At 48.6% G+C, this 27,432-nt stretch overlaps 1 protein-coding gene across 4 annotated transcripts in view; it reads right to left on the bottom strand.

Annotated features, from left to right (window-relative positions):
* Nucleotides 1-27,432, bottom strand: part of LOC6541299 (nesprin-1) — a 105,338-nt gene that overhangs the window by 59,461 nt on the left and 18,445 nt on the right. For 2 of the 4 annotated variants that reach the window (XM_015159848.2, XM_001968739.3), the window contains exons 3-12: nucleotides 23,777-24,049; nucleotides 23,130-23,296; nucleotides 22,794-23,070; nucleotides 20,098-22,707; nucleotides 6,726-19,913; nucleotides 6,071-6,385; nucleotides 4,831-5,973; nucleotides 4,235-4,441; nucleotides 3,863-4,100; nucleotides 968-3,750 (exon numbers count right to left, since the gene is read on the bottom strand). In XM_015159848.2, the coding sequence (XP_015015334.1) occupies nucleotides 968-3,750; nucleotides 3,863-4,100; nucleotides 4,235-4,441; nucleotides 4,831-5,973; nucleotides 6,071-6,385; nucleotides 6,726-19,913; nucleotides 20,098-22,707; nucleotides 22,794-23,070; nucleotides 23,130-23,296; nucleotides 23,777-24,049 (21,201 nt within the window). Of the gene's footprint in view, nucleotides 1-967; nucleotides 3,751-3,862; nucleotides 4,101-4,234; nucleotides 4,442-4,830; nucleotides 5,974-6,070; nucleotides 6,386-6,725; nucleotides 19,914-19,998; nucleotides 20,014-20,097; nucleotides 22,708-22,793; nucleotides 23,071-23,129; nucleotides 23,297-23,776; nucleotides 24,050-27,432 lie in introns of all 4 variants that reach the window. The other 2 variants (XM_026978388.1, XM_015159854.2) reach the window with 2 other exon arrangements.

Here is a 27,432-nt window from a genome sequence, read left to right as displayed (position 1 = left end):
ATTAGAAAAACATTAATTCGTTGAAATATTCATCCCAAAAAAGATAGATATATATAAATCATTATATATGATGAATCCATCCCTGGCTCAAAACTGGTTGCTTGATACAGTGTTGCTGGTGCTGATGATGTCATGAGCTTAATTCATTCCGGGGCAGCAGCAACAACAACAGCTGTTTTTTCCAGTTGCCGAGCATAAAAACCGAGCTAGTGCCTTGAATAATTATAATCGAACTGGAAGTCCGACAACAGACGACTGAACGATAAGCTCGACAAATAGTGAACTAGTAGGTTAAAAGTTTAATGAGTGCCCAAGGTAAAAGCTTACGAAAGTAAACAAATGGGCACTCAAAGTGTTCAATAAACAACTATCAGCTCAAAAAATCAAATCTCTCTTTATTTTCTGTGGAAATAAGAGAGCGAAGAATAAGAAGAGAAGAGGACTTAAATGCAAATGCAACTGAAAGTGAGTCAAGAGTGCATTTTATTTGCTTTTGCCGGCCGGCGAATCGTTGCTACGTAACGCAAAAGATAGAAAACGATTGCAATTCGGTTTTTAATGGTGCCACTCCATAAGGTTGCTCTTAAGGCGATACATTCGCATAAGTAAATATGTATGTAAGTTAGTGGCACATCCTTGTGCAATGTGTCATTTTTTGGAAAACTGGTTCTTCGACTATACACTTATATGCACAAAGCATGCAGTCGAACAGCTGAATATTCATGGCTATTCAAAGGAGTGCCTAAATACACACAAGAGCCGTCCATATGTTGGGTTTTTATGTTAGGTAACGACAAAAGTTAAAGCCCTAAATAGGTGGTACTTTCAATCAGATCTGGATGTGCATTTTCTTTCGTGAAAAAGGCTTTCATAAAACTTTTAATACGTATACTTTCTTAAAGGTAAGATACTAAAGTACCTTTGGAAAACCATTCAAATACACACAAAAACGAATCAACAAACTCACCTGAACATTGCCGATGGCGTGGGACAGCTTCTGGATGTTGAAGTGGAGTCCAGCCAAATTCTGGACGGGCTCATCGATGAACTTGGTGCGTTCGATGGTGGCCTTGACGCGATCGATGGACTGTTGGTACTCCCGCCAGCGTTCCGCCTCCTTCTCCAGTTCACTCTGTTGGGTCTTGGCATTGGCCAGTGTGTTGGTCAACTTGGTTTGGAACTGAGCCAACTCCGCCGAAAGTTCCGACTGTTCGTAGTTGTTCAGTGAGGACCAAATCTTGTCGGCGGCCTCCTGGATCTGCTTGTGCACCAGGTTACGGATGGGCGCCTCATTGCCAAAGAATATCTTGTGTTCGTCTAGATCCTGGACCAAGTGCTCGTAGTCGATGCCATGCTGGCTGTTCTGAAGACGCAACTCGGCCTCATGGACCCAGTCATTGAACTTGGCCACCAGCTGCATGTACTCCAAACGAGAGTCGCGGTTGTTCTTCAGATACTTTTCACGCTCCTCCAGTTCATGGGGCAGGGAAGCCACCAGGGATCTGCCCTCGGAGAGCATTTCCAACAGGGAACTCGGCATGCCTATTTCGGTTTTAACACCATCATTGATTTTGTTGAATTTATTCAGATAGGATTCGATGTCCTGGCTGAGAACCTGGTGCTTCTGCAGCTCACGCTCCACGGACTCGGGATCTCGGTCCAGTAGAGGACGCGACTTGGCCGCTCCTTCGTGGCTGTGCAGCCAGTCGAGGATTTCGCTCAGTTCGGCGGCCATCTTCTTGTGGGATTCCAGTTGGAGTTGATGCTTTTGGCGCTGCGATTCCACCGCCTTGCGGAGATTCTGCAGCTGATTCTTCAGGGACTGCAACTGTTCGGTAATGCTATTCTTATCGGCGGCATTACCTTCGGACGCAATCTTCTGGCCCTTATCATTGGCCGAAGCCAAGACACCTTCGCACTCCTGAATCTTCACAATCACATCATCGTACTTGTTGATCTTATCCTCCAGACTATCAGGTGAGTTCTCAATATCAATGATAACATCGGTGTACTTCATGATAAAGGCGATAATCTCATTAATCAAAGCAATAAACTGCTCGCGGAGCAGCAGAAGCTGGCGGAGATGGGCCAACTGATCTTCAATCAGTTTAATCATATCATCCTGCTGGGCCAAAATGCTCTGCAACTCTGGCAAATCATCCATCTGCATATCGCCCATCTTGCTCTTGCTGTCCTTGAGTTCCTTGAGAATTCCCTCATAGGCACCCAACAGGTCCTGGACATCTTCGATCCTTGACCCAATCGGGCGGTTGAGTTCCCTGAGTTTCTGCTGAATATTGCCCAAGAACTGACTGCACTCGGCCAACCGGCTCTTGGCATCCTTGTACTTCTTGATGTGATCACCCAGGGCGTTCACGCGATCATCGATGGTATTCTTGATTCTGCCATAACGATCCTTCATGTTCTTGATATCGTCGTTGAGTTTCAACTTATCGGCATTGCTTAGTGTGGGCAGGATGCTCTTTCCCTGCTCCGAAACATCGTTGATGAGGCCGCCCTTATTCTCGGCATCGCTGAGGAGCTTCTTGTAATGGGCCAGCTGCTCCTCCAAAACGGGTAGACTAGTGGTACGAAGCTCACCCTCGGTGGCGGTTTCCATTTCGTTCAACCAATCGCCCATGTTCTTCATGGAATCCTCAAAGGCTTTGCGACCTTGCAGAAGATCATCCAGAGACTTTCCTCTCTTGCTGCTCTCATCCTTGAGGGTCTGATAGTCGGCAGCTATTTCGTCCAGGATCTGCTGCAGTGCAGCCTTGTCGGCATCATCGCAATCCTTCATTATGTTGGCCGCTTGGCGCTGAACATCAGTCAAAACGCTGTCGTTGAACTGCTTGGCATCGTCATCGTACTTCCGGTTCTCCTGGATCTTTTTCTCGATCTCACCAGAGGTCAGTGGGTGGTAGACGGGCAGCTTGCGCACTTCAGAGATCTTGGTCTTCAGCCATTGGCGTGCCTTGTCCAGATCGTTCTCCAGGGATTTACGAGCCTTGCTGGCCTCCAGAGCACGATCCAGTTCAGCCTTCAGGACTGCCGATAAGTTGCGGTTGTCAGTGTTGAGATTACGCAATGCGGACTCCAGTTGGGAGTACTCAACGGGTTCCAATTCCTGCTGCATGTTGGCCACACGCTTCTCAAGGACATCGGCCAGGGATTGCTTGGCCTCGGCATCCTTCATCAGACTCTTGATCTTCTGCTGGCGTGCCTCGGCATCCTTGGGCGTGTAACCCAATGGAGTGGGTGCCTGCAGCTCCTCAATCTGTTGTTTCACCCAATTCTGGAGTTGATCAATCTCGCCCTTAGCTCCCTCCACACCCTTGTTGGTCACATCCAGGAGTTGAGCCTTGCGATCGATGCGCTTGCCGAGATCAGCAAAGCGGCGATCCAGTGACTTCATTTGCTCTTCCACTTGCTGGCCATCGAGATTGCTGATGACCTCCGCCACCTGCGCTGCCTTGCCCTTGAGCTCCTGAATCTTGGGATGTCCTTGCAGCTCATATTCGTTTTTGATCTCGTTAATGGCCGCCATTTTCTGAGCACAATTCAAGCCCGAACCGCGATCCAAAACGTCCATGCGCTTGATCAGGGTATCGAACCAGTTCTGGACATCAGCCATTCCCTGGCGGTAGCCATCGATTACATTCTGACCAGCCTGCTTCTTGGCAATGGCATCCATGAGCTCTGATTCCAGCTTGTCGATGTTATCATCCAGATCGGTATCCTCGTCGCCCACTAATGGAACGAAAAAGAGATAATACAATCAGAAGGGTCACAGGGTTGCTCCAAGGATCCAGAATTTTGAAGAAACCTATAAGTTGCAGTCAATTTTACATCTAACACTTACACGATCCTGTCATTTCCAGCATCAACTGCGACCGCTTGTCCCCGATGGAGTTCAACAAATCGTTCATGGACACCAGCTCCTGTTGAGCTGCCTCCGGACGCAGTTTGCATGGACGCATCATCCAATCTGAGACAGAGCTCTGCTGCTTCTTCACCCAATCCTGCAGCTCGGCGCGCTGCTTCTGCTGTTGCTCCAGTTCGCTAACGGATGCAGTCAAACCACCCAAGTGGGATTGCACCTGGTAAAGACAAATAAGCAATTGAATTAAATTCGTTTATAGCATAATTTGTAAGCAAAACAAGCAATTTAAATAACACAGCCATGCAGACCGCCACCTGTTCGTTTGTATATGGGGATAGTCCTTACTCTTACCTTAGCAACTAATTCATTCAGCTTGCCCACATGGGCGCTATTCAGGCGAACTATGCGGCGATAGTTCCTGACACGCTCGTAGGCAATCGGATCCGAAAGCGCCTCATGCACATCGCTGAGCTCAACCTGAATCTCAACATCATCCTCGTCCTTATCATCATTCCTGTTGACACCTTCGGTTGAGCTCCGAGTCTTTGGAGGCGGTTTCTTTTAGGCAGCAAAGCGCAAGGCATAGCATTTTTTTTTTTGTGGTGGGTAGTGCATTTTACAACATTTACGGGCAGTGTGGCAAGTCAACAAAGATTGGGGCAGTGTTGGGTTTTTGGGGTTAAGGGATTAATAAAAAGAACAAGTCAGTGGTTAGAAAATAATAGAGATAAAATTAAAATAGAGTGGCAGACTAAATATTTTAAAAAAGGTGTAATTAAATACATTTCAAACAAGCAAAAATTCTACTCTTTAGATCTGAAAGGCATTGCATAGATCTACACAAGGATGCTTCTATTCGTTTTAAACAATATAATTGCTTGACTTTGAATTAAGGAAAGTGGTCGCAAATCTACAAAGGCATCGCAAGGGTGTAAACGGTAGCCTACCTGATCCAGCAGATCCTCGAGCTTGGCGCGCACAATGAGCTCCCTTTCGGGAATAGCCTGCATGGCTGTTTCCAGCGGAGAACTGGGTCGACTGATGGAGGCAGTGGCTGCTTCACACGCCTGGACGGCAGCTGCCAGTCGGGACTTCTCGTTGTTCAATTTGTTCTGCATTTCCTGGGCACACCTCAGCTGGCTTTGAGCCAACTCCAGGCTGGTGGCCGGGGCATCCAGTTCGGTCTGGATAATGGGCTCATATGTCTCCAGATTACGCATAATGCTATCCAGAGTGTCCTCGTATTCCTGGAACTTGGCCAGCGATTCCAGCAGGCGATTCTTGATCTGCACTGATGTTTGCAGCAGGGAGTTGTAGCTATCCTGGATATTCTTCAGCTGTGACTCCACTGTAGGACGAATGGCTGGGGTTGAGGATTCATAGCGCTTGATCTGCGCCTGGCCCTTGGCATTCAAATCATCCAAATTGGTCTGGTACTTTTGGATTTCAACCAACAGTGCTTCGTGCTGCTTGATCTGCTCCTGGGTCTGTTCACGATTCGAGATGAACAGCGAATTGTGGGCCATCAACTGGAAGGAAATCTGCAGTAGCCACTTCTCCACATCCTGCAGACTCTGATGGTAGGCATTATAGTCGAACATCTCCTGTTCCAGCGCCGCAATGTGAGCCGAGCAATCGTTCTTGAGCTTGTCGCATCGGGATTGCAAGCGATTCACTGCATCCACTTCGGTGCCCAGGTCGCGAGCCTCCGACTGCAACTGTTCCAGCTCGCTACCCTTCTGTTTCAGTTCATTCGAAAGGGTCTTGTAACGCTCCAGCAGGGTCTTCATTTCGCTCAGTTCGCCCTTGGTTTCCGGTGCCACCTTAAGCGTCGACTCGGTTTCCTTGAGCCACTTCTCCAGTTTATCCTTGTTGGCAGCAAAATCGTTCCAACGAGTCTGCGCCTGCTTCAGGTCACTCAACTTTTGCTTTACGGCCAGTCCCAGGGCATCCCAGTCCTCGCGAACCTTGGTCATCAGCTCCCGCAGCTTCTCTTGCTTGTCCTCAGGAGTGATGTTGGAAGCCTTCGAGTAGGCATCCTGTACCACAGCCAGCAGATGCTGACCCTCGGGCAGGCGAGAAGCCAAGGACTGTAAAACAAAAATGATTTTTATAATTATATTAAATATATATGATATGAAAATTTGAAACAATTAATATATTTTCTGATAAATACAAACAACTTACATTGACCGTATCCAGTTTTTGGGCAATGATGGCAGCATCGCCATCAGTGGAGCAATCGTCCAGAACCTGTTGCGCTTTCTCGATCCAGGCGTCCATTTCCTTCTTATAGTTGAGGAACTCGGTGTGATCGGATAGATTCTTCTCGATCTTGGCAACCAATCCCTGGGCGGAAGTCAAGAGCTTGGTGTAGTTGGCCTGAGTCTCGATGGTCTGGTCACGAATGCGAGTGCAGGCGCTCTGCTCCATGAGCAGCTCACAGTTATCGTTTAGGTCCTCCACATTATCCTTCTCGGCCAGCACTTCCTCAAGCAGTTTCTAATGGAAAGAGGAAACATTTAGTTTCAAGACCTGACATTGGGCGTTTAGAGCACATAAAGCAATTAAGCATAAGACAGGTGTCTGTGTAAATGATTAGCTGCAATTGATTATACAAAAAGTGATTAGCTGAAAAGTTAGCAGTAGTGATTAGTGAGGGTTTAGTACATGATTTAATTTCTCACCGTGCGAGATATTAAGATACAAATTTTGTTGTCGGTGAGTTCTACTTAAAGTGCACGCTTTGGCAATATTTATACTCGATTACATTTTTAGTACTTTTTTTGGTTAGAGGTGCGTGCGACAGTTGCGAGATCTCGACTTGACGAAGAGTTCTTACCTTGGCATTAACCAAATCTTCGGGTGTCTTGTTCTCGCCCTCCTGGGATTTGGTAACGCGCTTGTTCATCGTTTCGATCCACAGGTTGATCTTGTTGAACTTCTGCAGGAAGGTCTGCCAGGCGGCCAGGCAAGATTCGAGGCTGCTGCGAGCATCGCGGGATAAAGATTGGAGGGTCTCCCACTCCGAGGTGAGATGCTTGATCTCCTGGGCCACATTGTCCTGGCCCTCGCTTCCGCTGGTGGCAATCACCGCCTGACTCAGCTCTTCACAAGCTTCGAGAAGGGCCTTGCCCTCCAGAGATGATGATTGTATGTCTCCCAAGCGATTCAGACGACTCTCCACTTGATCCTTCTCGCCATGGCAGTCGGCACACTGCTCCACCTCAATGCGAGTGCGTCGCAGCCAATCTTGCAGCTCATTGTAGGCCTGCTTGTATTTCTCGTGGCTGTTTACCTGGTTCTCCAGCGACTCGATGATTTTGTTCACCTGGGTCTGCAGGTCATCGAATTTGGTCAAGCCCGGTTGGAAGTCCTTTAGATCCAAGCTGTTGTCCTCCTTTAGCCGCTGGTTGATCTTTTCCACAATATCATTGTGGCCATTGATATCTCGCTGAATGACGCGGAACTTCTCCAGCGCCGCGCGTTTCTCACTCAAGTCGTTCAGGAACTCATCACTGGTCTTGACACTCGGCTCCACATCCTCCAGCCATTCAACCAGTATCTTGTACAGCTTGAAGATCTCCTCCAGCTGGGCAAGACGATTGGCCAGTTTTTGGCGAACATCGTTTAGATCCACCAGCAGTTTGTCAAAGTCCTGCTTTAAGGCTTCGGTATCTTCCTGGATCTTGGCTGCACCATTTTGTTCGGTGTTCATTATCACCTTCTCCTTCAGCTCCAAAAGATAGCGCAGTTTATTCTGGCCGGTTTCAAATCCTTGACGAAGATTCTTCACGGTATTCAATTTGATTTGAACCTCGTTAAGAGTTCCGGGAATCTGTTCGCACTCGGAAAGTTTCTCACGGGTATTCTCAATCCATGACTGGCACTCCTCGTACAGACTGTGATGCTGCTGGTGCTCCTGGTAGTGCATCTCCAGTCGACGCATCACCTCCTTGGCCAGAGTCAGTAGAGCATTGTATTTGGTGGTCAGTTGCATGATAGCATTGCTGATTCTTGTATCGGAGCAAGTCTCCAGTAGAACCTGTGCCTTCATGTTCAGGTCATCCAGAGTCTTCTGCCAGTCAAATAGTGTCTGCAGATGTCCCTGGAATTGCTCGAGGACAACCTTCTTTTGGATCAAGCTATCCTGCAATTTGTTGTAGGATTGCACCAAAGCTTCGGTCTTACTTAACCACTCCAAAGCCTCGGTGTACTGATCCTGGTAGTCGGACCACTTGACAATGCCCACTTCCAGGTAATCCTTGGCCTTATTGAGGGCTTCCCTGTAGGCATCGAATTCCTCTTGAAGAAGGGCCACTTCCTGCTCGATGATCTCACAATCCTCGGGCTCGGCACTGCGGCAAGCGATCTCGCCCTGTTCCAGAGCATTCTTCAGTTTCTGGGCGCCTTCCGGCAGCTCACCCTGCAGAATCTTCAGCTGGTGGGTCTTCTCGGCCAGAGCTTGCTTATCTCCCGTGGGTTCGGAGCACTTGCTCAATCGTTCCTTGGCATTTCTCAACCACGTAGCAAACTCATTGCCCGCGTCAATCAAGGACTGATAGCTCTCGATGGTGTTCTTCTGTTTCTCGTACAAGTCCTTAGCCTGCTTAGTAAGATTCTCGTACTTATCCGAGATTTCGGTGCCCGGAGCACCCTGCTGAAGAACCGAAGCCTTGGAGGTAACCGACTGAATCATGGGCTCAAATGACACAATATCCTGGACAATGTTGTTCGTCTGACGAAGATTGGCCTTGCGTTCGCTCAATCCACTGCTGAGACCAGGTTGGCCCCTCTTGGATTTAACGATCTTCTGTTCACAAGCCTGCTGCAACTTGGCCTCCCTGTCAGTAATCCATTGCTGCAGCTGGGAGTAGCTGGAACTGTAGTCCGCCCATTGCAGCAGATTGGTCTCCAACTGCACCTTGGCTGTGGACATTTTCTTCACAAGGCGATCCCATTCGGTTTGGAGTTCCTTCATCTCGGAATTAATGGCGTCACGTCCGTCGGACCGCGTGTTCCTAATTATCTTTTCGCCATTATTGATAGCGGTATGGACTAAGTTCTGTCCAACCTCGCGATTGCGAATCAGATCCTGAATTTGCTCCAGGCGACGCTGCAAAGCCTCCTTGGAGCCTGCTCCTTCACCCGCCGACTGAATTGTTGCCTTGGCATTTGCTATCCAATCCTTGGCCGATTTCATATTGGCATCATATTCACGATGCTGATCGCGGTTGGTTTCCACCTTCTTGAGCACGTCCTTGGCTAGATTTACCTGTACCTGATACACGGAGCTCAAGTGCCTTAGCTGATTGTTCACATAAGTATCCAAATGGGACTTTAGCAGACTGGCAGCCGAGGCATTAAACTTATCGATGTCATCCTTGCCTTTCTCGAGACGAGACATTACATCCTTCATATCAGCCACCTGCTTCTCCTTCTCCGGCAGGTTGGAGCACAAGTTCAGTTTGTGGTTCTTCACAAGGATGTCGATCTGCTGGAGCCATTCCATCAGACGTTCATATTCCTCCTTATAAGCTCGCCACTGAACCATGGTCACCTCCAGGTTTTCCTTCTGCTGATTGATTTCACGGAACAAGCCCTCGAAGCTGTCGCGCAGCGCACGGATATCGTTCCTAATGATTTCCTGACCTTGAGCAGAGGTACTGGCCAGCACCACCTCTCCAGTGTGGACCAAGTGCTCCACGAGCAGTTCACCCTGCGCCTGCTTGTTGAGAAGAGCTTCCGTAGCTTGGACAGCGTTTTCAATGGCCAATTTATCGCTTAAGCTGCTCTGCTTCAACGAAGGGAATTTCTCGCGGGCTCGTCCAATCCAGCTAACCAGGTCATCGTAGGCCTCCTTGAACAATCGATGATCCCTGTACTGATCCTGACGGTCGGACAGCAATTTCTGTGTCTTGGCAAAGAGTTCGTCGAACGTGTCCAGTACCTTTTGGGCCTGGAAGGCTGCCTGACTCTGTTGGCCACTGGCAATCATTTCCTTGGCTTGGATTTTGAGTGCATCCACATCAATCTTCTCTACGCGGACCTTCTCCTCCGTAGATTTAACTCGATCCAATTGCGCTCGCTTCTCTGTCATGGTTGTTTGATGCTCACTCAACTCCTTAACCTGACCATCCAACCACTCGTTAAACTTGCGAACGTTTTGCACTTGATCCAGGAAACCAGACCATTGAGTAATGGAGTCATCAAGATTTGACTTGACATCCATGATGCGCAGTGCGATTCCGGACCAGAGCTCCTGGAGATCGGTGAGTTCCTTGTTGATGGCCTCGTGACCTCCGGGCGCTGTGTTAGCCAACACGTGCTGGGCCTGCTCTAAGATCTTCAAGACGCGCGCAGAACCTTCGTCCTTCAGCAAGATAACATCCTGGATAGTGGCCAATTTCTTATCCAGTTCTTTGGGACTCATAGATGACATGTCGGAACAATAGTCCAATTTTTCTTTGATGTCATTGATCCAAGAGGAGCAGTCCGAGATGGCGTTATCAAAATCTTCGTGAGACGTAACATACTGCTGCCACCGATTGTTCAGCTCCTTGACCTTATGGAAGATCTGCTGGTACTTGGTTACCAACTCAGGACCCGAGGTCCGATTGCTGGTGGGACCCTTCAGTAGGGTTTGGGCCTTCTCCGTGACATTATCAACCTCTAATTCCTTGGCGCGCACATCGCCTTGGAGCGCCTTCAGTGCATCCAGCTGAGCACGCTTTTTCGGCAAATCCTCCTTGAGATCGATTGCATGAAGGTTGTTATCCGTATCACGAATCCAAGCCAAACACTGGTCACGTAACTGCTCGTACTCCGACCAATGCTGTAGACGAGCTTCAATAGCTTCAATGGTGGAGCTGATAGTGGTCAGTAGACTTTCCCATTCTTGCTGGGTGGTGTCGATCTGGGACTTTATGTTCACCTGTCCCACATCCACGGTACCCGGAATAACCTTCTCGCCCAAGGCCCTGACTTGATCAACTCGTGGGAATTCATCGGCCAAGCTGGCCTTCAGATTCTTCAGACGATCGAGGTTCGTGTGCAGTGAGATCTGTTCCAGATCTAGATCGCCCCAATAGTGGACAGTATTCAGGGTAGCATCGATAAACTCTTGAGCATCCATAACAGCCTTGGAGTACTGCTGATGTGCACTCACGATACCCTCGTAACGCTCCACGTAGTTCTGGGCACGTTTTTGCAGCTTCCCAAAACGATCAGAGATGTCCTTAAGAATTTGGTCCACAAGGTCTGTTTTTTCTGGCAGATTGGCGGCAATCTCCTGGAGATTACCCAACTCCACCTGGTGATTGTTGATGTCGTTCAAGATGTCACGATAGGTTTGCAGCTTATTGCGCTTCTCATCCAGAGTGGTTTTCAGCTCAATATCAGCTGGAAGAGCATTCTCCGTTTCCTCCAACCAACTCTTCAGGCTATCAGCAATCTCATCGAAGCCAGACCACTTGGCGATCTTGTCCTGAATCTTTCTTGCCGTTATGGCAATATTGTCAAACAACTGATCGAATGTCAGATCATCCAGCTGACTGCGAATGGCCTCGCGTCCTTCGGTTGCTGTGGACCCATAACACTTCTCGCCCAGCTCAACGGTGCTGTTTAGAAGCTGGGTGGCTGTTGGCTGCTGAGCCAGAAGCTCCTGAATGACCATTTGCTTCTTGAGAAGATCGTCTCGAGAGGCCACTGTGGACAAGTCACAGCAGTCATCGTAACGGGCCTGGGCATTTGCCAACCAGTCCGCACACTGCTTATACTTGTCATTGAAGTGACCATGATCCTGAACAGCCTGTTCGCACTTCTTGAGAATCTCCTTGGCGGTAGCCTGGATCGATTGGAACCGGGAGGAGACCTGCTGCACATTAACAGCAATCCTTGTTTCACCGGAGCTTTGCACCAGCTCAGAGGTGTCATCCTTCACCTTGTCGAAGTCCGCTTCGTTTTGACGCAAATTCTGAGCCAAGGATTGGAAACCGTTCAGTTGTTCTTCCTTCTCCTCAAACGATGATTTCAGATTGTAGTTCTTGAGGGCGTTCTCGGCCTCACCCAACCAAGTAATCAGTCGATCCAAATTGATTTCGTAGTCATTCCATTGTTGTAGACGATTCTCTAGCCCACTCTTGACGTCGCTCAACGAAGCTCCGAACTTCTCGAAATCGGCATGCAAGTTGGCCAGATCACGGGCCATCGCCTCCTTGGATCGAGCGGGTATATTACTGGCCTGTTGCTCAATGTGATCCTCCAGGGACTTGAGCTTGGCCACTCCCTCCGGCAATGCATCCTGGATCTCGTTAATCTTTTGGAGGCGTGCTTGTAAAGCTGCCTTATTGCCCGAGTAGTCGGAGTAGCCGGTAAGACGATCCCAAAGATTCTTCTGGTAGTCTTGCTGAGCCTTCTGCAGCTCACTGAACTGCTGGTACACATCGAAGGCTCCGTCCAGATCGGCCACTAACTTGGCACAGTCCTGACCCACTTGCTCATATCGCTTGTTTACCTCGGCCACCGCCTGAGAGATCTCATCCGCGTTGGCTGGAGCTGCGCTTCCCAGAAGAGCTGCAGCCTTTTCATTCACAGCCTCAACTATGCGTTTATGGGAGTTAATGTCTTGGTTGGTGGCCTTGTACTTGTACAGCTTGGAGCGGATTTCTTGGGCACTGGTCCAGCTGGCAGGGTTTTCATTGTGGAGTAGTTTCTCCACTTGATCCAACCAGTTAACAGTTTGATTGAGAATATCCTGGTAGCTGGAGAGCTGTACTCCCTGCGCCTCCTGGCGTTTTTCCAGGTTGCGAATGCCCTCGTCCAGTTTGTCCCAACGATCGCGGATATCGCGCAGGTCCTTACGGATTTTCTCCCTACCCTGAGTGGATGTCTCTGGAAGAGCCTTTTCTCCGGCTGCATTTAGAGCAGCAAATAAGCTCTCTGCTTGCTCCTTCTCAGACAGCAGCACTTGCAAAATGTTTGAACTCTGGGTGGGCTCATCCAGAAGGACCTTCGCCATCTGCGATTCAATGGGTTGCAGCCACAAATCCACCTCGTTGTACTTGTCCTGGTAGAACTGGTGATCGTCGACCAGATTGGACCAGCGGTTGACAACCTCCTTGCTGAGCACTTGAAGCAGTTGATACCGATTGGTGATCTGAGTGGTTAGTGTCTTCAGACGATCGGCTCCGCAGTTGTTAAGCAGCGCATGGGCAGCATCTCCGAAGGCATCGATCTCCTTCTCTTTCTGGAGAATCAACTCCCTTTGTATCTTGTACTTCTCCAGCTGCTCCACTTTCTCGTGGAGCGTGGACTGCAGCTGCTGCTCACGGAACACGGCCTCTGCACTGCGGCACCACTTGGTAAGCTCCTCCAGCGCCTTTTCAAACTTGTCCCACTGGGCCAGCACATCCTTCTGTTTGCCTTCAATGCCCTCGATGTCATCGAAGTGACTCTTCATGGTGGTCTCCAATTCCTCGATCTCCTTGTCCAGCACTTCATTACCCTTTTCGGAGGTCGTGGCCTTCACCTTCTCAAAGAGATCACGGATATCGCCGATTATTTTCATTGCCTGCGGCTTGTTCTGTGCCAATTGGCCTAAAGTTTCGATCTTGCGCTTGATGTCGGCCTTCTCGCCATAAGCATCGTCGCACTCCAGCAATTTGGCCTTCTCATTCGAAATCCAGGTTTTGGCTGAGGACAGAGCATTGTTTAATTCATTATGCTTCTGAACGCAATCCTCCAGATTGTGCAATATCTCATCGGACTTTTGGACAATGCTCTGGAAAAGCTGCTTGATCGAGGCCAGGTACACATTCAACGAGTTATCCTTAATCTGGTCGACCAGGATTTGCGCCTTGTCGCAGACATTATCAACCAGCACATTGTGTGTGGTGATCTCCTGATGGAGCAGCTTGTGGTTCTGGAGTTGGGCACGCTTCTCCTGCAGCGTCGTCTTGGGCTCCGTGTGGCTCTGCATGGCCTTGTCCACATCCTTCAGCCACTTGGTTAGCTGATCCTGGGCAATGCTGAACTCGTTAAACTGCAGCAAACACTGATCGATCTTTTGCGTTGCCGAGTTCAAGTCATCCGTATAGTTGTCCCAAAGGGTTCGCAGGGCACGTAACTGCTGACGAATGATTTCACGGCCCTCAGGACTGGTGTGGCCATAGAGTTTCTCGCCACGATCGATGAGTCCTTCGAAAAGAGTGGAATCCGAAATGCGCTTGTCGGACATCTCACGCAGTTTATTTTGCTGATCCTGCAGCACACTTTGATCGCCCACAATTTCATTGGTTTTGGCGAGCTCGTCGACCGAGGACTGAAGACTGTGCTTGAATGCATCGAAGTCCTTGTCGAAGCTCTCGTGATCCTTTACATAGTTCACATACTTAGCTATCGACTCCTTGCACAGGTTCTTCAGGGTCTGATAGCGCGTATTCAGGCGGGACAGTTTAAGATTCAAATCGGTTTCACCCTCAATCTCACGGCCTTGATCCATTAGCTCGTTGATGGCAGCACCGCGGCGTTCAATATCCTTTGAAATATCCTGAAGCTGCTTTAAGTGGGCGTTCTTGGCTTCCGCCGTACTCTTAAGGTTCTGGTTCTTAACCACCGCTTCGACATTCTTCATCCAGTTGTCTAGCTCCTCGATGATCGTGTCAAACTCATCCCATTTAGAGCAAAGCTGCTTCAGTTTCACCAACGAGTCCTGACAAAGAGTCATAAAGTCCTCCCAAGACTGCTTTGGTTCGTCGAAGCCCTTGAGCAGGGCTGGATGGCCACTGGGATGGGTTTGGGTGAGCACCGTTTCCAATAACTTGTGACAGGTATCGAAAATGGAATCGCCTTCGGGCTTGTGCTGGAGAAGGTTTTCCACAACCAGCAGTTTCTCCTCGGCGCCTTCCTTTTCAAAGGTCGTCTCGTTGAGGATATCAATGGCTTCGGATTTGATGGTATTGAGCCAGTCTTGCGCCTTTTCCAGGACCTGATCGTAGGCTTCATGCTTGACCACATGATTTCCCACTGTTGTAATCCTATCGGAGATCTTCTTGGATAGCGTGTTATACTCCTGGATGGACTCGTCGGTCTTCCTCTCTGACTCATCATCGCAAAGGGTCACAGCCTTGTCGTGCAACTGCTTCAGTGCATTCTTGTGCAGGGTGATCTCCTGCAACTGGGTCTTGTAGTTCTGGAGGGCAGCCTTTTTGGTGGCCAAAGTGGGATACAATTCGTCACCGGTGGGTACCTTAGCCTTCGATTCGTTAAGGTAGTGCGAAACCTGCGTATAGCTTTCTTCAATCGAAGTCTTCTGAATCAAAACACCCTCAACTTGCTGCATAAATGCATTGGCCTCATCTCGCAAGTAGTCGAACTTCTCACGCATCTGGCGGAGATCAGCACGGATACGTTCGCGATTGTCGGGCGAAACCACTGGGTACAGTGCCTCACCAATATCGACGGCATTGTTCAGCAGTATCTGACCATTGTCGAAGGTCTTGATGTAATTCTTGACGGTCTGCAGTTGCTGAGCTGTGGCAGAAGATGAGCCCGGGGATCCCATGCGAGCAAGTTCCTGGAACTCGATCTTGGCATCTCCAAACCACTCGTTGAAGTCCTTGGCGGCCTTGGCAAAGTTGGCGTTCGACAACTGGGCACTACGGATCTTATCGATGTAGCTGGTTAGTGCCTTGGACACAGCTTGATAGCGCTGCACCAAATGGGTGACAAACTGGCCGATTCTCGCCTCCGGATTCTTTTCTATAAGCTGTTGGGATGTCTGCTCAAGGTTATTAATAATGGGCTCATGGGCCAACACATCCTGCTGGAGGATAGACAATTCCTGAAGCTTCTGAGGAACCTCGGATAGATTAACTTGGCTGCTAGTTTCTGCCTTAACGCGTCCCTCAACATCACGCAACCAGTTGGAAATCTGCTCATTCGATTGCTCATACTGTGACCATAGGTCCACGTTCTCGTCAAGGATGCCCTTGATTTTGTCAAAGCTGTCCTGCAGGGCCTGCATGTCCTTGCGCAGTAGCTCGGCATCGCTGGTTAGTTCCGCCAGGTTCTGTGGCGATTCTACAGCCTTCAACATCTCCAAGGACTTCAGTGTCTCGGCATGGCGCGCCTTGCAGTCATCAATGCTCTTGCTGACTTCCTGCAGAGAGGACTTCTTGACATCCAGGTTGTATTTGTCGCTGGAGGACTCTGGCTGGCACCAGGCCACCTTCTCGCGTTGAGTGGCAATGATACGCTTCAGCATGCCCACCTTATCGGCGTGGAACTTCTTGAGGAACTGCAGCAGGGAGCTTTCGATCTTCTTGGCATACAGATCCACGTTCTCATAGCGTTTTTGTACATTGTTCAGCTCCTTGGGTATGATGGACTCACTGAAAGTGGGGTACAGATTACGCAGCTCGTCAACCTTTTGCTTAATGTTGTCGATTTCGTTTCCACTATTGTCGAGTTCACCACGCAGGGCACGGCATTGCAGAAGACGCTCCATGATCTTGTTATTATCACCGGACATGTCATCGCACTTGATCAGCTGCTCACGAAGTTTGCTCACCTTTTCGCCAGCTTCCTTCGAGCGCCTACGTAACTCTTGTTCCTGGTCATTAAACGAAGTGGTTATGGCACTTAAGCGATCTGCATTGTTGCTGACCTCAGCAAACTGCTCAGATAGGAGTTGATTGAGTGCAGAAAGAGCTGGTATCTCCGCACCTTTGTTGATCTTCACCAAATCATTGGTTTTCTCGACAATCGAATCCTTCAGAGCCTGATAGGCAGGTAACTCTGTGCGATACTTGCTCAGACGCATGGGTCCAAACTCAATTTCAATTGAGTTATCCGCAGCATCGCAGAGTCCCTGGTTCGTTTCGGACAACCAGGGTAGCAGATCCTTTTTGGCATCCTCGATCTGTGACCAAATAACAGCTTCCGTCTCGTACACATGGGCATTCTTGGCCGTTTTATCGTGCAGATCCTGCCAGTGCTGCTTGGCAGCTGTGACCTCCTGTGGCACATCCTGTGGAATGGGCTCTCCAATGGCACTGAACAGTTTGCCCACATTGTTGCCCCGACGCTCCAGTTCATCCAAGCTGAGCTTCGACTTACGCAACTGCTCCATTGTCTTCCTGATCTTCTCAGAAGCTTGATGGAGCTCGGTTTCATCGCGTGGCTGTTGAGGTATAGCATTGAATAGATCCTCTGCCTTCTTCAGCTCCTTGGTGAACTTGTCCTTGGAATCGGCATATTCTCGCAAGGCCTGACTGATCAGGTTGTACTTCTGAATGCGATCAGCTATTTCATTCTGCAGAGAATCGTAGTTCTTATCCATGACCAGGAGGCTCTCCTGAATGGCGGGCATGCTAGCAATGTCCTCACGCATCAGCAAGGAACCTTCGTCATGGATGCGATTCTTCAGATCAGCTTGGTACTTCAGCGCATCATTTAGAGCCACCAAATCGGCAATAATTTGATCGATGTTGTGTAAAGTCGGATGCTGTCTGAGTATCTCATCCAGTTTAGCGCGATTTTCTTGAAGTGCCTGGCCAAAGTTGTGCTCCAGGGCATGGAACTTGTCCTTGCGCACGGTCATCTGTTGGATTTGCTGTTGCTGGTTCTGCGAGCGGAGTTTCAGATTCTCTAGTTTATTCTCAACATCATTCACAATTTGGGTGGCAATCAGTGGACGACGGGACAGAGCATCCCTCAACTGGATGGCCGGGTTTTCGTCGATCTCCTTAGCCTGACCCTTCCAGTACGCAATACCCTGACCCAGGTTATCGATCTCATCAATGACCTTGGACAGCTCCTCGGCAGCAGGTCCTTCCGGTTTGTCCAGCTGATGCTTGAGGTAGTTCAAATGGGATTCAGTGTCATTCTTCCAGCCCAGCAGCTCGGTCCACTTCTCCAGAGCCGCCTTCTTCTGCAGCATGTTAGTCTCGAGGTTCTGATAGTTCACCACCAAAGCGGTGTAGGCATCATTCAGGGCATTCGACTCCTCGGGAGTGGCTCCCAAGGCCAACTGCTTGACCTCATCATATATGGCATTGAAACTGGGCTTCTTATCGGCATGCTCCTGCAGCAGCGCGTGGATGACATGGAGACTGGTTTCCACACGCTCCGGGTTGATCTCCTCCACCTGGGTGACCTGGTTGCGAAGCTGCTCCATCCAGTTGGAAAAGTTCACCAACTTGGCATTGAAGTCCTGCCTGGAGATAATGGCATCAGATACTTCGTTGATGTGACCTCGAGTGGCTTCCGAGAGCTTCTGCAGCTTGCCCTTCATTTGGTTTACACGATCCTTCAAAGCGGCTGCTCCTTCGGGAGCCAAGTGCAAGCTGATCTGATCGGCATTTTGACCCAGAGTCACCAGCTTGGCCTGTTGCTGCGAGATCTCGTTGTTGAACGACTTCAGCTTGACCAGCTCCTTTTCGAGCTTGTCAATGTGCGGGGTGTTGAGGACAGCTGGACGGCGGGACATAAGTTGCTCACCCTGTCCAATCCAATCCTCGAGCTTGGCGGCATCGGCGTCGAACGACTTCCAATTGGCCACCAACTTCTCGAGCTTGGCGCTCGCCTGCTTCGCGTTCTCATGGACGGCAGTCCAACGCGAATGCATGGCGTCCAGTTCGTCGGGTGCATTGGTCTTACATAACATTTTATGACTGATGTTTGATATGCCATGGAGCTTGTCCAATTGCTCCTGGCACTGTGTCTCGAATTGTTGGGCATTCTGTTGCATGGCAACGGCTTCTTCGAGGGAGATGGGCTTAGAAACTACATTATTTACCTTGACTTCGCTCTGCTCCACGGCTGGCTTGATTTGCTGCAGACCGGCCTGGAACTGCTGCCAGTTGACAAGATCCTCCTGCACAGCCTGTGCCTGGTGGTCCACGTTGCGATTGATGGCACTGAGGACCTCCTGCAGCTTGCTGATCTCGCCCTTCAGTCGCTTGGCCTCGGCAATGTTGCCCTCCTTGGGCGCCAACTCGGAGGCATCGGCGGCCAGAAGATCCAGTTGCTTCATGCGATCCCCAAGGATACGCTTGAAGGCCTGCACCTTGACCACACGCTCCTCCGGTGTGAGGTCCTCCGATTGAAGGGCCTCGATGTTCTTGGGGGCGACTTTGTTCGCCCATTCCTGCAGTTCAGCGAGACGGGTTTTGTAGTTATTCCACTTGGCACTATAATCTTCCAGATAGCCGACGCGGTCCTTCACGTGCTCCATGGTGTTGAAGAACATCTTCTCCACCTCGGTCACTTCCTTCTCCAGGATGGGACGCTTATCGGGAGCGGCCAGAGGAGCCAGTTCCGATTTGAGAGCATGCAACTTGGGCAGCAGTTGATGGGAAGCCTGCTGCAGTTGTACGTTGAGATCTCTCTTGGACTTCAGATCTTGACTGACGTTCTTGGGATCGGTTTGCAATGGTGTCAGAGAACGCAGCTCCGTCTCCGCAGTTTGGAGCATGGAGAAAATGTCGTTCTTCTGGTCCACGAACTCGCTCCAAACAGCCTGGGTGCCCTTGAGGGCCTGCAGCTTGTCAGAGGTTTCTGTGTACGCCTGATTCCATCCAGTCTCCAGATTCTTGACCTCGGCATTTACGAAGGCCGGGGCATGGACATCCTTGATGAGATCACGTCCTCTTTGCAGCATGGACATGATATGCGGACGCTGGTGATCCAGTTGGTTGATGGCATACTGCTGCTCCTCAATCAGGCGATTCACACGTTCCAGGCTGTCGGGTGCTGGTATATTGGCAGTCTGATCCTTGACCTTGCTCAGCAGACACACAACCTCGTGCACTTCTCTGCGGTAAGTGTAGCACTTCGAGAACACTTCCGTCTTGACCATCGTGATTTCAATAGTAGGAATAAGGTTCTTGTACCGGGCGATCAGATCCTCAAGTTTCTTCTGCTCCAGATTGGCCTCATCTTCGGTGGCGTAACTGAGCAGAGAGTCCAGGGTCTTGACCAGCCACTTCATGTCCTCGCGTTTGTTGTCAGCGTCCTGGCAGATTTTCTGTTATAAGATACAAATAATAAATTAGCCATGGCATTTCCAAAATGAAGTACACATTGGTAAGATATAAAAGCATATTAGTTACCACTAGCTCCCTCAGCTTAAGGCATGCGTGATGGGTAATGAGAGGATTATTTATAGGTGATTGAAATGGAATGTTTATAGATCATTATAATGAGCTCACCTGGAAAACAACCTTCTCCTTTTCGAATTCCTCCATGGTATTAACTTCGTTCACAATATTCTTCAGGCTCTGATCCACGCCATTCATCCAGTCGACCATGTCGTTGAACTTCAGATGATAGCCCTGCCATTGGGCCGGGATTTGCTGGAGAGTCTGACGCATATCGCCCAATTTGTTGGACAGCAGTTGCCACTGGGACTTGGCATTGTCGTAGGCCTGATCCAGACTAATGTCACCGGGCTGTTGTTGCCTGTGGGCCTGGGCCAAACGTTGCATGTTTTGGAGGCATCGCTCCAGGCGAGGAACGGCATCCTGTTGCAGAAGGAACTGCTGGTTGCGCTGGAGTATGGAGTCCACATCCTCATTGCGATTGAGGGCCTGCTGCTCCAGCTGCAACTCCTTCTCTACATCCTTCAGAGATTGATAGAACGCATTCTCGTCCAGTCTAAATTCCAGTTTCAGTAGATGCAAAGGAGCCTGGGACAGCACATTCTTCCAGCGGGACTGCAACTGCTCCACACTGTGCACCACAGCCGGTTGCTCCTGGGCGGGCAATGTGGTCAGAAGTTGTTGAGCCGACTGCACCAGGTCATTCATCCAGCGATCGTTGACCTGCTCAAAGAAGTACTTCTGTGTCTCGATTGTGGTCTTGGACTCGATGTGCTTTTCCACCAACATGGACTCCGCTTGGGTGAGCCATTCGCTGACCACACGTTCGTTGTCCTTGAAGTTGCTCCATCCACCGGCTGCCGCATCCAAGCGCTGTTCCCATTGCTGGGCATTCTGAATCACATAGTTGAAGCGCTCGTTCAGCTGTTGCATTTGCTGCGAGGCAGGAGCGGTGTCGATCTTGTCATCGGAGGATACAGCCTTCAGGAGATTCTGGAACACCTTGTTCTTGCTCTCCAGCATGGATCGGTAGTAGACAGTGCGCGAGAAGTAGGTCTTGTGTTTAAGCAGCTGCTCATTGATGGCATCACGGCCTCCGGAGAGATTATGGGTGCCCAGAAGCTGTTCGGCCTCACTCAGCCACTGGTGAATCTCCTTTTGTCCAGCCTCCAGGGATTCCTGTTGGATCTGAAGCTGGTGGAACAGATGCAGCTTGGCAGGCAACTGGGCACGTATGCGCACCAGAGATTCCTTCTCTTGCTTGAGTAGCTTCATCATCTTGTCCACCTCATCGCGTGACAGGTCTTGGATCAGGGATTGGAAATTCCTGCTGATCGTTTTGAACAGCTCCTCGTTGTCATCGATTTCGCTGGCCAATTGCTGTAACTGCTGGCCATACTGCTTGACTTGTTCACTGTTGCCCAGGACTTGACGCTGGTCCAGAACGCTCTCGGCTCCTCGCAGCCATCTGGACAGCTGCTCTATGCCCGACTTGTACTCCTGTCGGGAGCGGATAATGTCACCAGCATGCATATACTGCTTGGTGTTGGCAAACAATCGCTCGAATCGCTCAGAGAGGGCTCCATGTCGCTGACGCAGTTGCTGGGCAATGGGCTCCTCGCAGGAGGCAATCAGATAGTTAGCAGAGCTAGCGAGGGCATCAAACTTGTCCTTCCAAACGGGTATGTCCTGAAAGAAGTCCAGACGCTCATCCTCGCTTTGGTTGACCTTTTGCTCAGCCAGCTGCAGCCACTCCTCGCACGTGGGGGCCAATTGGTTCCAGCTGCGCCAGCAGTTGACCACTTCCTCCAGGGAGTTCTGACAGCACTTCAGCTCCATGGAGACGCGCTTCCAGCGCTCCTCGGTTTCGTACATGAACCGATCGATGTCGTTGATCTCCTTGCGCGGCACATTGCCATCGCGCTTGTACTCCTCCACCACCTGTTGCATATCGACAAAGGCCTTCTGGAACTCCTGGAAGATCTTGTTGCGCGACACAAAGTTCTTGTACTGCTCGAGCTGTTGAGCCACCTTCTCCTCGTGTCCATACTTTCCAGTCCATCCGCGCATCTTGTTCTCCACCAGATTCAGGAAGGCAATCAAACAGCACTTGTGCTCCAGGAACTTCAAGCGAATCCTTCGCTCCGCTGCCTTGGGTCCAACCTCTTGCAGTCGACGCTCCATGTTGCGCAGCTGCTCCAGGGGAATCTGCTGGGCCACTGGTGACCGCTTGGCATTGTCAAACATGGCCAAAATGCGAGGCAAATCGGCAAAGAAGAGCTTGTGCTCCTCCAGCTTCCTGCTGATCACAGCGGCCGTCTCCTCATTCATTGCATTGGGTATATCGTTGTCCATTAATAATTTCTCAGCTTCGGCTAACCATTTGCCAACGGTGCCAAAGTCGCCGGGCAGCTCCGAGTCCAGCAGCCAGAGCCAGTACATCATCTGGTACTGGAGACGCTGCCACAGCTCGTTGATCTCCTCCCAGGATTGGCGGGAGACCTGCAGGAATCCGCTCTGGCTCTCGATGAGCTGTTTCAAGCGGTTGTATGCCGGCAAATGTGCATCGACCTCAGAACGTGCCAGTAAATATTCACCAAAATCGCGTGGGAACGAGCTCATCATGACCATGGGCTCGTACTCAGTGGTCTTCTCCACCAGGAAGCGACGCAGTTCGTCCGCCTCCTGCTGCACCTGCGACTGGTCGCCGCGGGAAGCACCCTACAACAAATTTGGTTGGATAAGTTAAAACGTACAGCTCCAGTCTTATTCAAAAGCTTCAGAATAAATTCGCCATCGAAACTCACCTTTGGTTCGGGATACTTGTGCAAAAATTGCGCCACATACGTCATGATACTCTTCTCGTCCGGCTTGGGTACGTCCACATCCTCAGCGTCCAGGAGCTTGGCAATGCCCAACTTGCTTTCGGCCACATCGAAAGCGGTCTCCAAACGCTGACGGTTGCTGGTCTTCTTCAGCTCAGCCAAGTTGACCAGGTTCGCCTTGATGGCATCGATGAGGGCCAGGAAAGCGACGCCATCTCTCCAGCTGGCGCCGAAATCCTTCACCTCCACACCACTGTCCCTATTGATGAATACGTATTGTGAATGTGAATACAACTAGTATAGGTCTAGTCCACTCACTTTGGCAAGGCATTGGTCACCCAGTTGAGCAGGGTCTTCCTGGCACCCTGCTTCCACTTCTCAGCCTTCAGATCGCCGTGCTTCTGGTTGCCAACACTGTCGAGGGAACTAACCGAACCGCCAATACCATGACCCAAATACTCTAGGTTGCGGCTGTTCTCCTCGATCTATGAATAAATAATTGTGTAAGTACATTTTCGACACTACCCGGATGCAATGCAATGTAATGGTTAAACTTAAAATTTGGAAGTGCCTTAAATGGTTTGGCTACCAACTAAAAACGATATTCTACCCATAAATAAATGAGGTACACACGACAACACAACAATTACAAGTTGAACTTGAACCCACCTGTGGCGCATAATTTATAACTACTACTAAGTTTTTCCGCCTCTTTTTACGAAGCTTGTTTACGTGTTAGGATTATGATATCAATAAAAAGTATATAGAAAAGAAGGTTCATAGGGTTAATTACGTTTAAAGTTTCAAATTGCTGGGCTTTTGGACTTGGAGTGTACATCTCTACTGGTGGTAGCCGCGTGAGAAGGTGTACAACTAGCAACCAATCGTTGGTGGTGCTCTCAATTCGTGAACTGGTGCACTCGGTGTATTTAAATATATATATATTGGATATAGGGCATGCTTACCTGGAAGTACAAGATGATCGTCCATATCAGACCCAGCACAACTGGTGGTCTCCCATCCACCAGATCTGCGGGATTGATATTGACCAACTTGATCCGTTTGCTGGCCAGAAATTGCAGGGCCGTGTTGGCATTGCTGAGGAAATGTGGACGTCTTAGAACGCGACCCTTCTCCACGGGCAAACGTTCTCCGGACAGAACTTCCAGCAATGCGATTAGTTTCGTACCATCGCGTAAGTCATTGATTAAGTCATCGATGCGAAGCGGTGGAACACGCTAAAATAATAATAAAAATAATATCAGTAAGCCATCCAATATAGGTTAAAGAAAAGACATGTTATTGCACTTAAACTTTCACCCGAATGTTATAAAAAAATGTGTTATAAGCTATTAATCTTCGCCTAGAAACCCAGCACCCTGAAGGGAAATCCATTCAAAGTATTAGGGTTAGCTTATACTGAAAGTGTTTCTGCTTGATAAATTTAACTTCATTTAAACTGCAACTCTTACTTAAGTAGAGTTAAGTTAGAGTTATTGTAATTTTCGTAGCACTTTTATGATGCTATTAACGTTTTGCACTCAGAGCTAACGATAAATATATACAAACTTAATGGTGTGCATTGAAAAGATTTGATTTGGAAAATTTCGACTGCTCTTTCAAGATTTGCATAAGTTTATTTTGGGTTAATCAATCAAATGCAGCTCGCGCAATCGGTCGAGGCGCATTAAATCAATTAAAATAGTTTAAATTGCTGTTTGCCATAGCGATAATTTGCGGTGATACTTCAGTGTGGGCCAAGACAAATTGGCAAATGGCACGAGCAGGCATTTAACTTGAATCCACCGCAAAAGATTACAATTTTGAAGGTAATGCCATTAAGGCCGCAGCAACGGAAGTGGCACCAAAAACAAGCATGCAAACAAACAAACAACCAACCGAACAACAAAACAACAAAACGGGGAAAATTCATTGTAATTGAGTGTAGCATTTAATTGAGCTTTCTTGTGGGTAAATAGTTTCTGCAAAACTTTATTCAACTGCTGCCAGCAACATGCAAAAGACAATGACAATGCTTGGTAACAACTTTTTACGGCAAAAAACTTTTCATTTTTGTGTGAATTCTGCTTGAGAACAGACATAGCGAAATCAATTTCAATGCTTCCGTTTCCGGTTCCACTAGATACGCCCATCTTTTTTCCATTTAGTTCCGGAATTCATGGTGTCATAGTGCTTTAAATAAAAAGTTTTCCCGCCATTCCTCTTGTTTATTTCGGGCAGACATATGTCATTACAGCCGTTGCCTGGCTGTCTCTTAGGAACATAATAATCCCCGAACATGACATCGAAGGAAAATGGGTCTTGCCAGCTAATCGCTTAATGGGTACCTTCCCTTGATCAGACCGCCAGGTATTATAATTACCTTGGGTTAAATTGATAAGTAGGCAAGTGAGCACTGTACTCAAGTGCTTTACGATGTTCTAAGTAAGAATGGTGCTTTAAATAAGCATGTCACTTATCTAGTCTCCTCTGAAATAACCATTTCAAATTTAATTTAGTTGTGCCCCCTACTTCTCTGTCATAACGATAATCCCACTCACTGGGTGAATAAGTGCTTAGAGGATTGTAAATCTGCTGTAATCTTTTCACTCGTCACCTGTCCAACGCAATTAGACGTGCGGCTGACACTAGTTTCCAGCATTCGTAACCCACTTTCCCGCAGCCAAATCCTTTCTAATTTAATCATCTCCAATGGCTGGATCCTTTCACTTTGGCTTTATGGGTGTCTGGACATCGGCATGGACTCCCATGCGGGTGCTCCAACTGGAGCGCACGACTCGTGCCAGGGCGTTGCCATCAATTATGTCATAGAGAAATGAAAGCGAACTGGAGAACTGAGAACTGGGGAACTGGGTATGTGGGGCCGCTCAAAAATTGACCATCCAACGAGCTTATTGTCACTCGGACCCACCACGAGCGTATCAAATTAATTCATAAATTTTAATCAAATTCTATGGAAAGCGAACGTTGAGAGCGGGTTTTTGGGTCGTCAGCGCAGTCAAATAAAGACCTCGTTCACCTTGAACTGAACAGAGCCAAACAAACATTTTGTTTCGGCTGCCACATCAAATGCTTTTACATGGCATTCGAGTGTGTATCTGTCGGATACGTGGATACAGTATAGGGAAATGGAAATGGAAGATACTTGCTAATTGACAGGTCTAACGAATCTCCAATAGGTAAACGCAAATTAAATCACTTTTTATTTGCAACGGCAATAGCATTATTTATTGCCTCAGTTAAACGTGTCAAGCCAATCGTTGTGCAATTGCAAAGGCAGCGACATCAATTTGTCCCGTCATTATGCACATTAAATGACTCATTTGCATATTGCATAACCCGTTGATGGAGATATTGTATCTGCGACTCCTGGGAGGACTGAAATGTGACTTCAATCAGGAGAGCCCTGCCCACGCACTCTGGATTTCGATTCGAAGACGGATACCCCTCCATTTCAGCTGCTCCTTTTATATGGAATACCTGTACATACTTGTACATATAGCTGTCTGGCAGCCTTATTGAGCTGCACACTCTGGAAGTCGAGAAACTGGTTTCTGGATTGAATTTGGATTGGAATATTTGCCGGCCGGCAACGGATTTTCCTACATGCAATTATATACATGCACTTATATACAGAGTGGGGAAAATAGTAATGGCTGAGAAAATGTTATTGAAAAACGTAGAAATTTATTCCGTAAAAAATATATGTATTTGTGCTTTACAATATAAGTTATGCACATATCTAGGTTTTAGTTTTTTCAATTTCATTTATAATAAAAGAAAGAGTTTCGCGGGCAAATATTTGATCACAGTTTTTATTTTTATGAATATGCAAAAATGAGTATACAAACTGCTTTCTTTTAAATGATTATATTTAAATGCAGTACAATTTTCAACAATTTCCAATAACAACTACAATTTTAACCACAGTAATGTGGGCGACAAAAAATTGGCGGCTCATGTCTGCAGATTGCCGTTGGTATTAAAAGATAACGCATTTGAGACACCAACCGATACATGGCTCACTCAATCTGCGACTTTGGCCGGGATTGCCTGAAAAGTCTGAGGAGACTGAAGAGTCTGAAAAGACTGAAAAGTGCATTAAATCACCTCCGATCTGGAGGCATGAAAGTAAGGCAGTAGGCGTCGCGTGGGTTTCTTGGCGGGTTAATGGCAATGCAATTGAAGCCACCAACAGCCGATCCCCGCCAGAAACGGAACTGTCTGGCATTAAAGCAACTCGCTGGTTGTTGGCTTTCAGGCAACTTTGGTTGGATTTCTTCCAACCATTTTTCTTTCAATATTTTCTTTACTTATTTCTCTTTTTCTTGCATTGTTAAAGGTCTGAAGTGGTGATGTATGGGGAGCATGTATGTAGACAAATGCGTTGAGGAATTTCTAGCATTGGTTGCTGATGGGTGCGTGTGCTCATAAGATATTCTTGGAAGCTATCCAGCGAGAAAGAGTGACTCCAATATGCCCAGACATGGCAAAATGGCAAATGTTTATCCAGAACCTGGAGGTAAATATTTACTCATACATATGCTAATGATAAAACAAGAAGGCTTTAATAATTTTTGCGAGGCTGTATGGCGGCCAT

Source organism: Drosophila erecta, unplaced genomic scaffold, assembly GCF_003286155.1.
Source record: "Drosophila erecta strain 14021-0224.00,06,07 unplaced genomic scaffold, DereRS2 tig00000055-arrow-pilon, whole genome shotgun sequence".
NCBI classification, from domain to species: domain Eukaryota; kingdom Metazoa; phylum Arthropoda; class Insecta; order Diptera; family Drosophilidae; genus Drosophila; species Drosophila erecta.
Note: the sequence above shows the minus strand (reverse complement) of the source record. Positions and strands in the feature narration are given on the sequence as shown.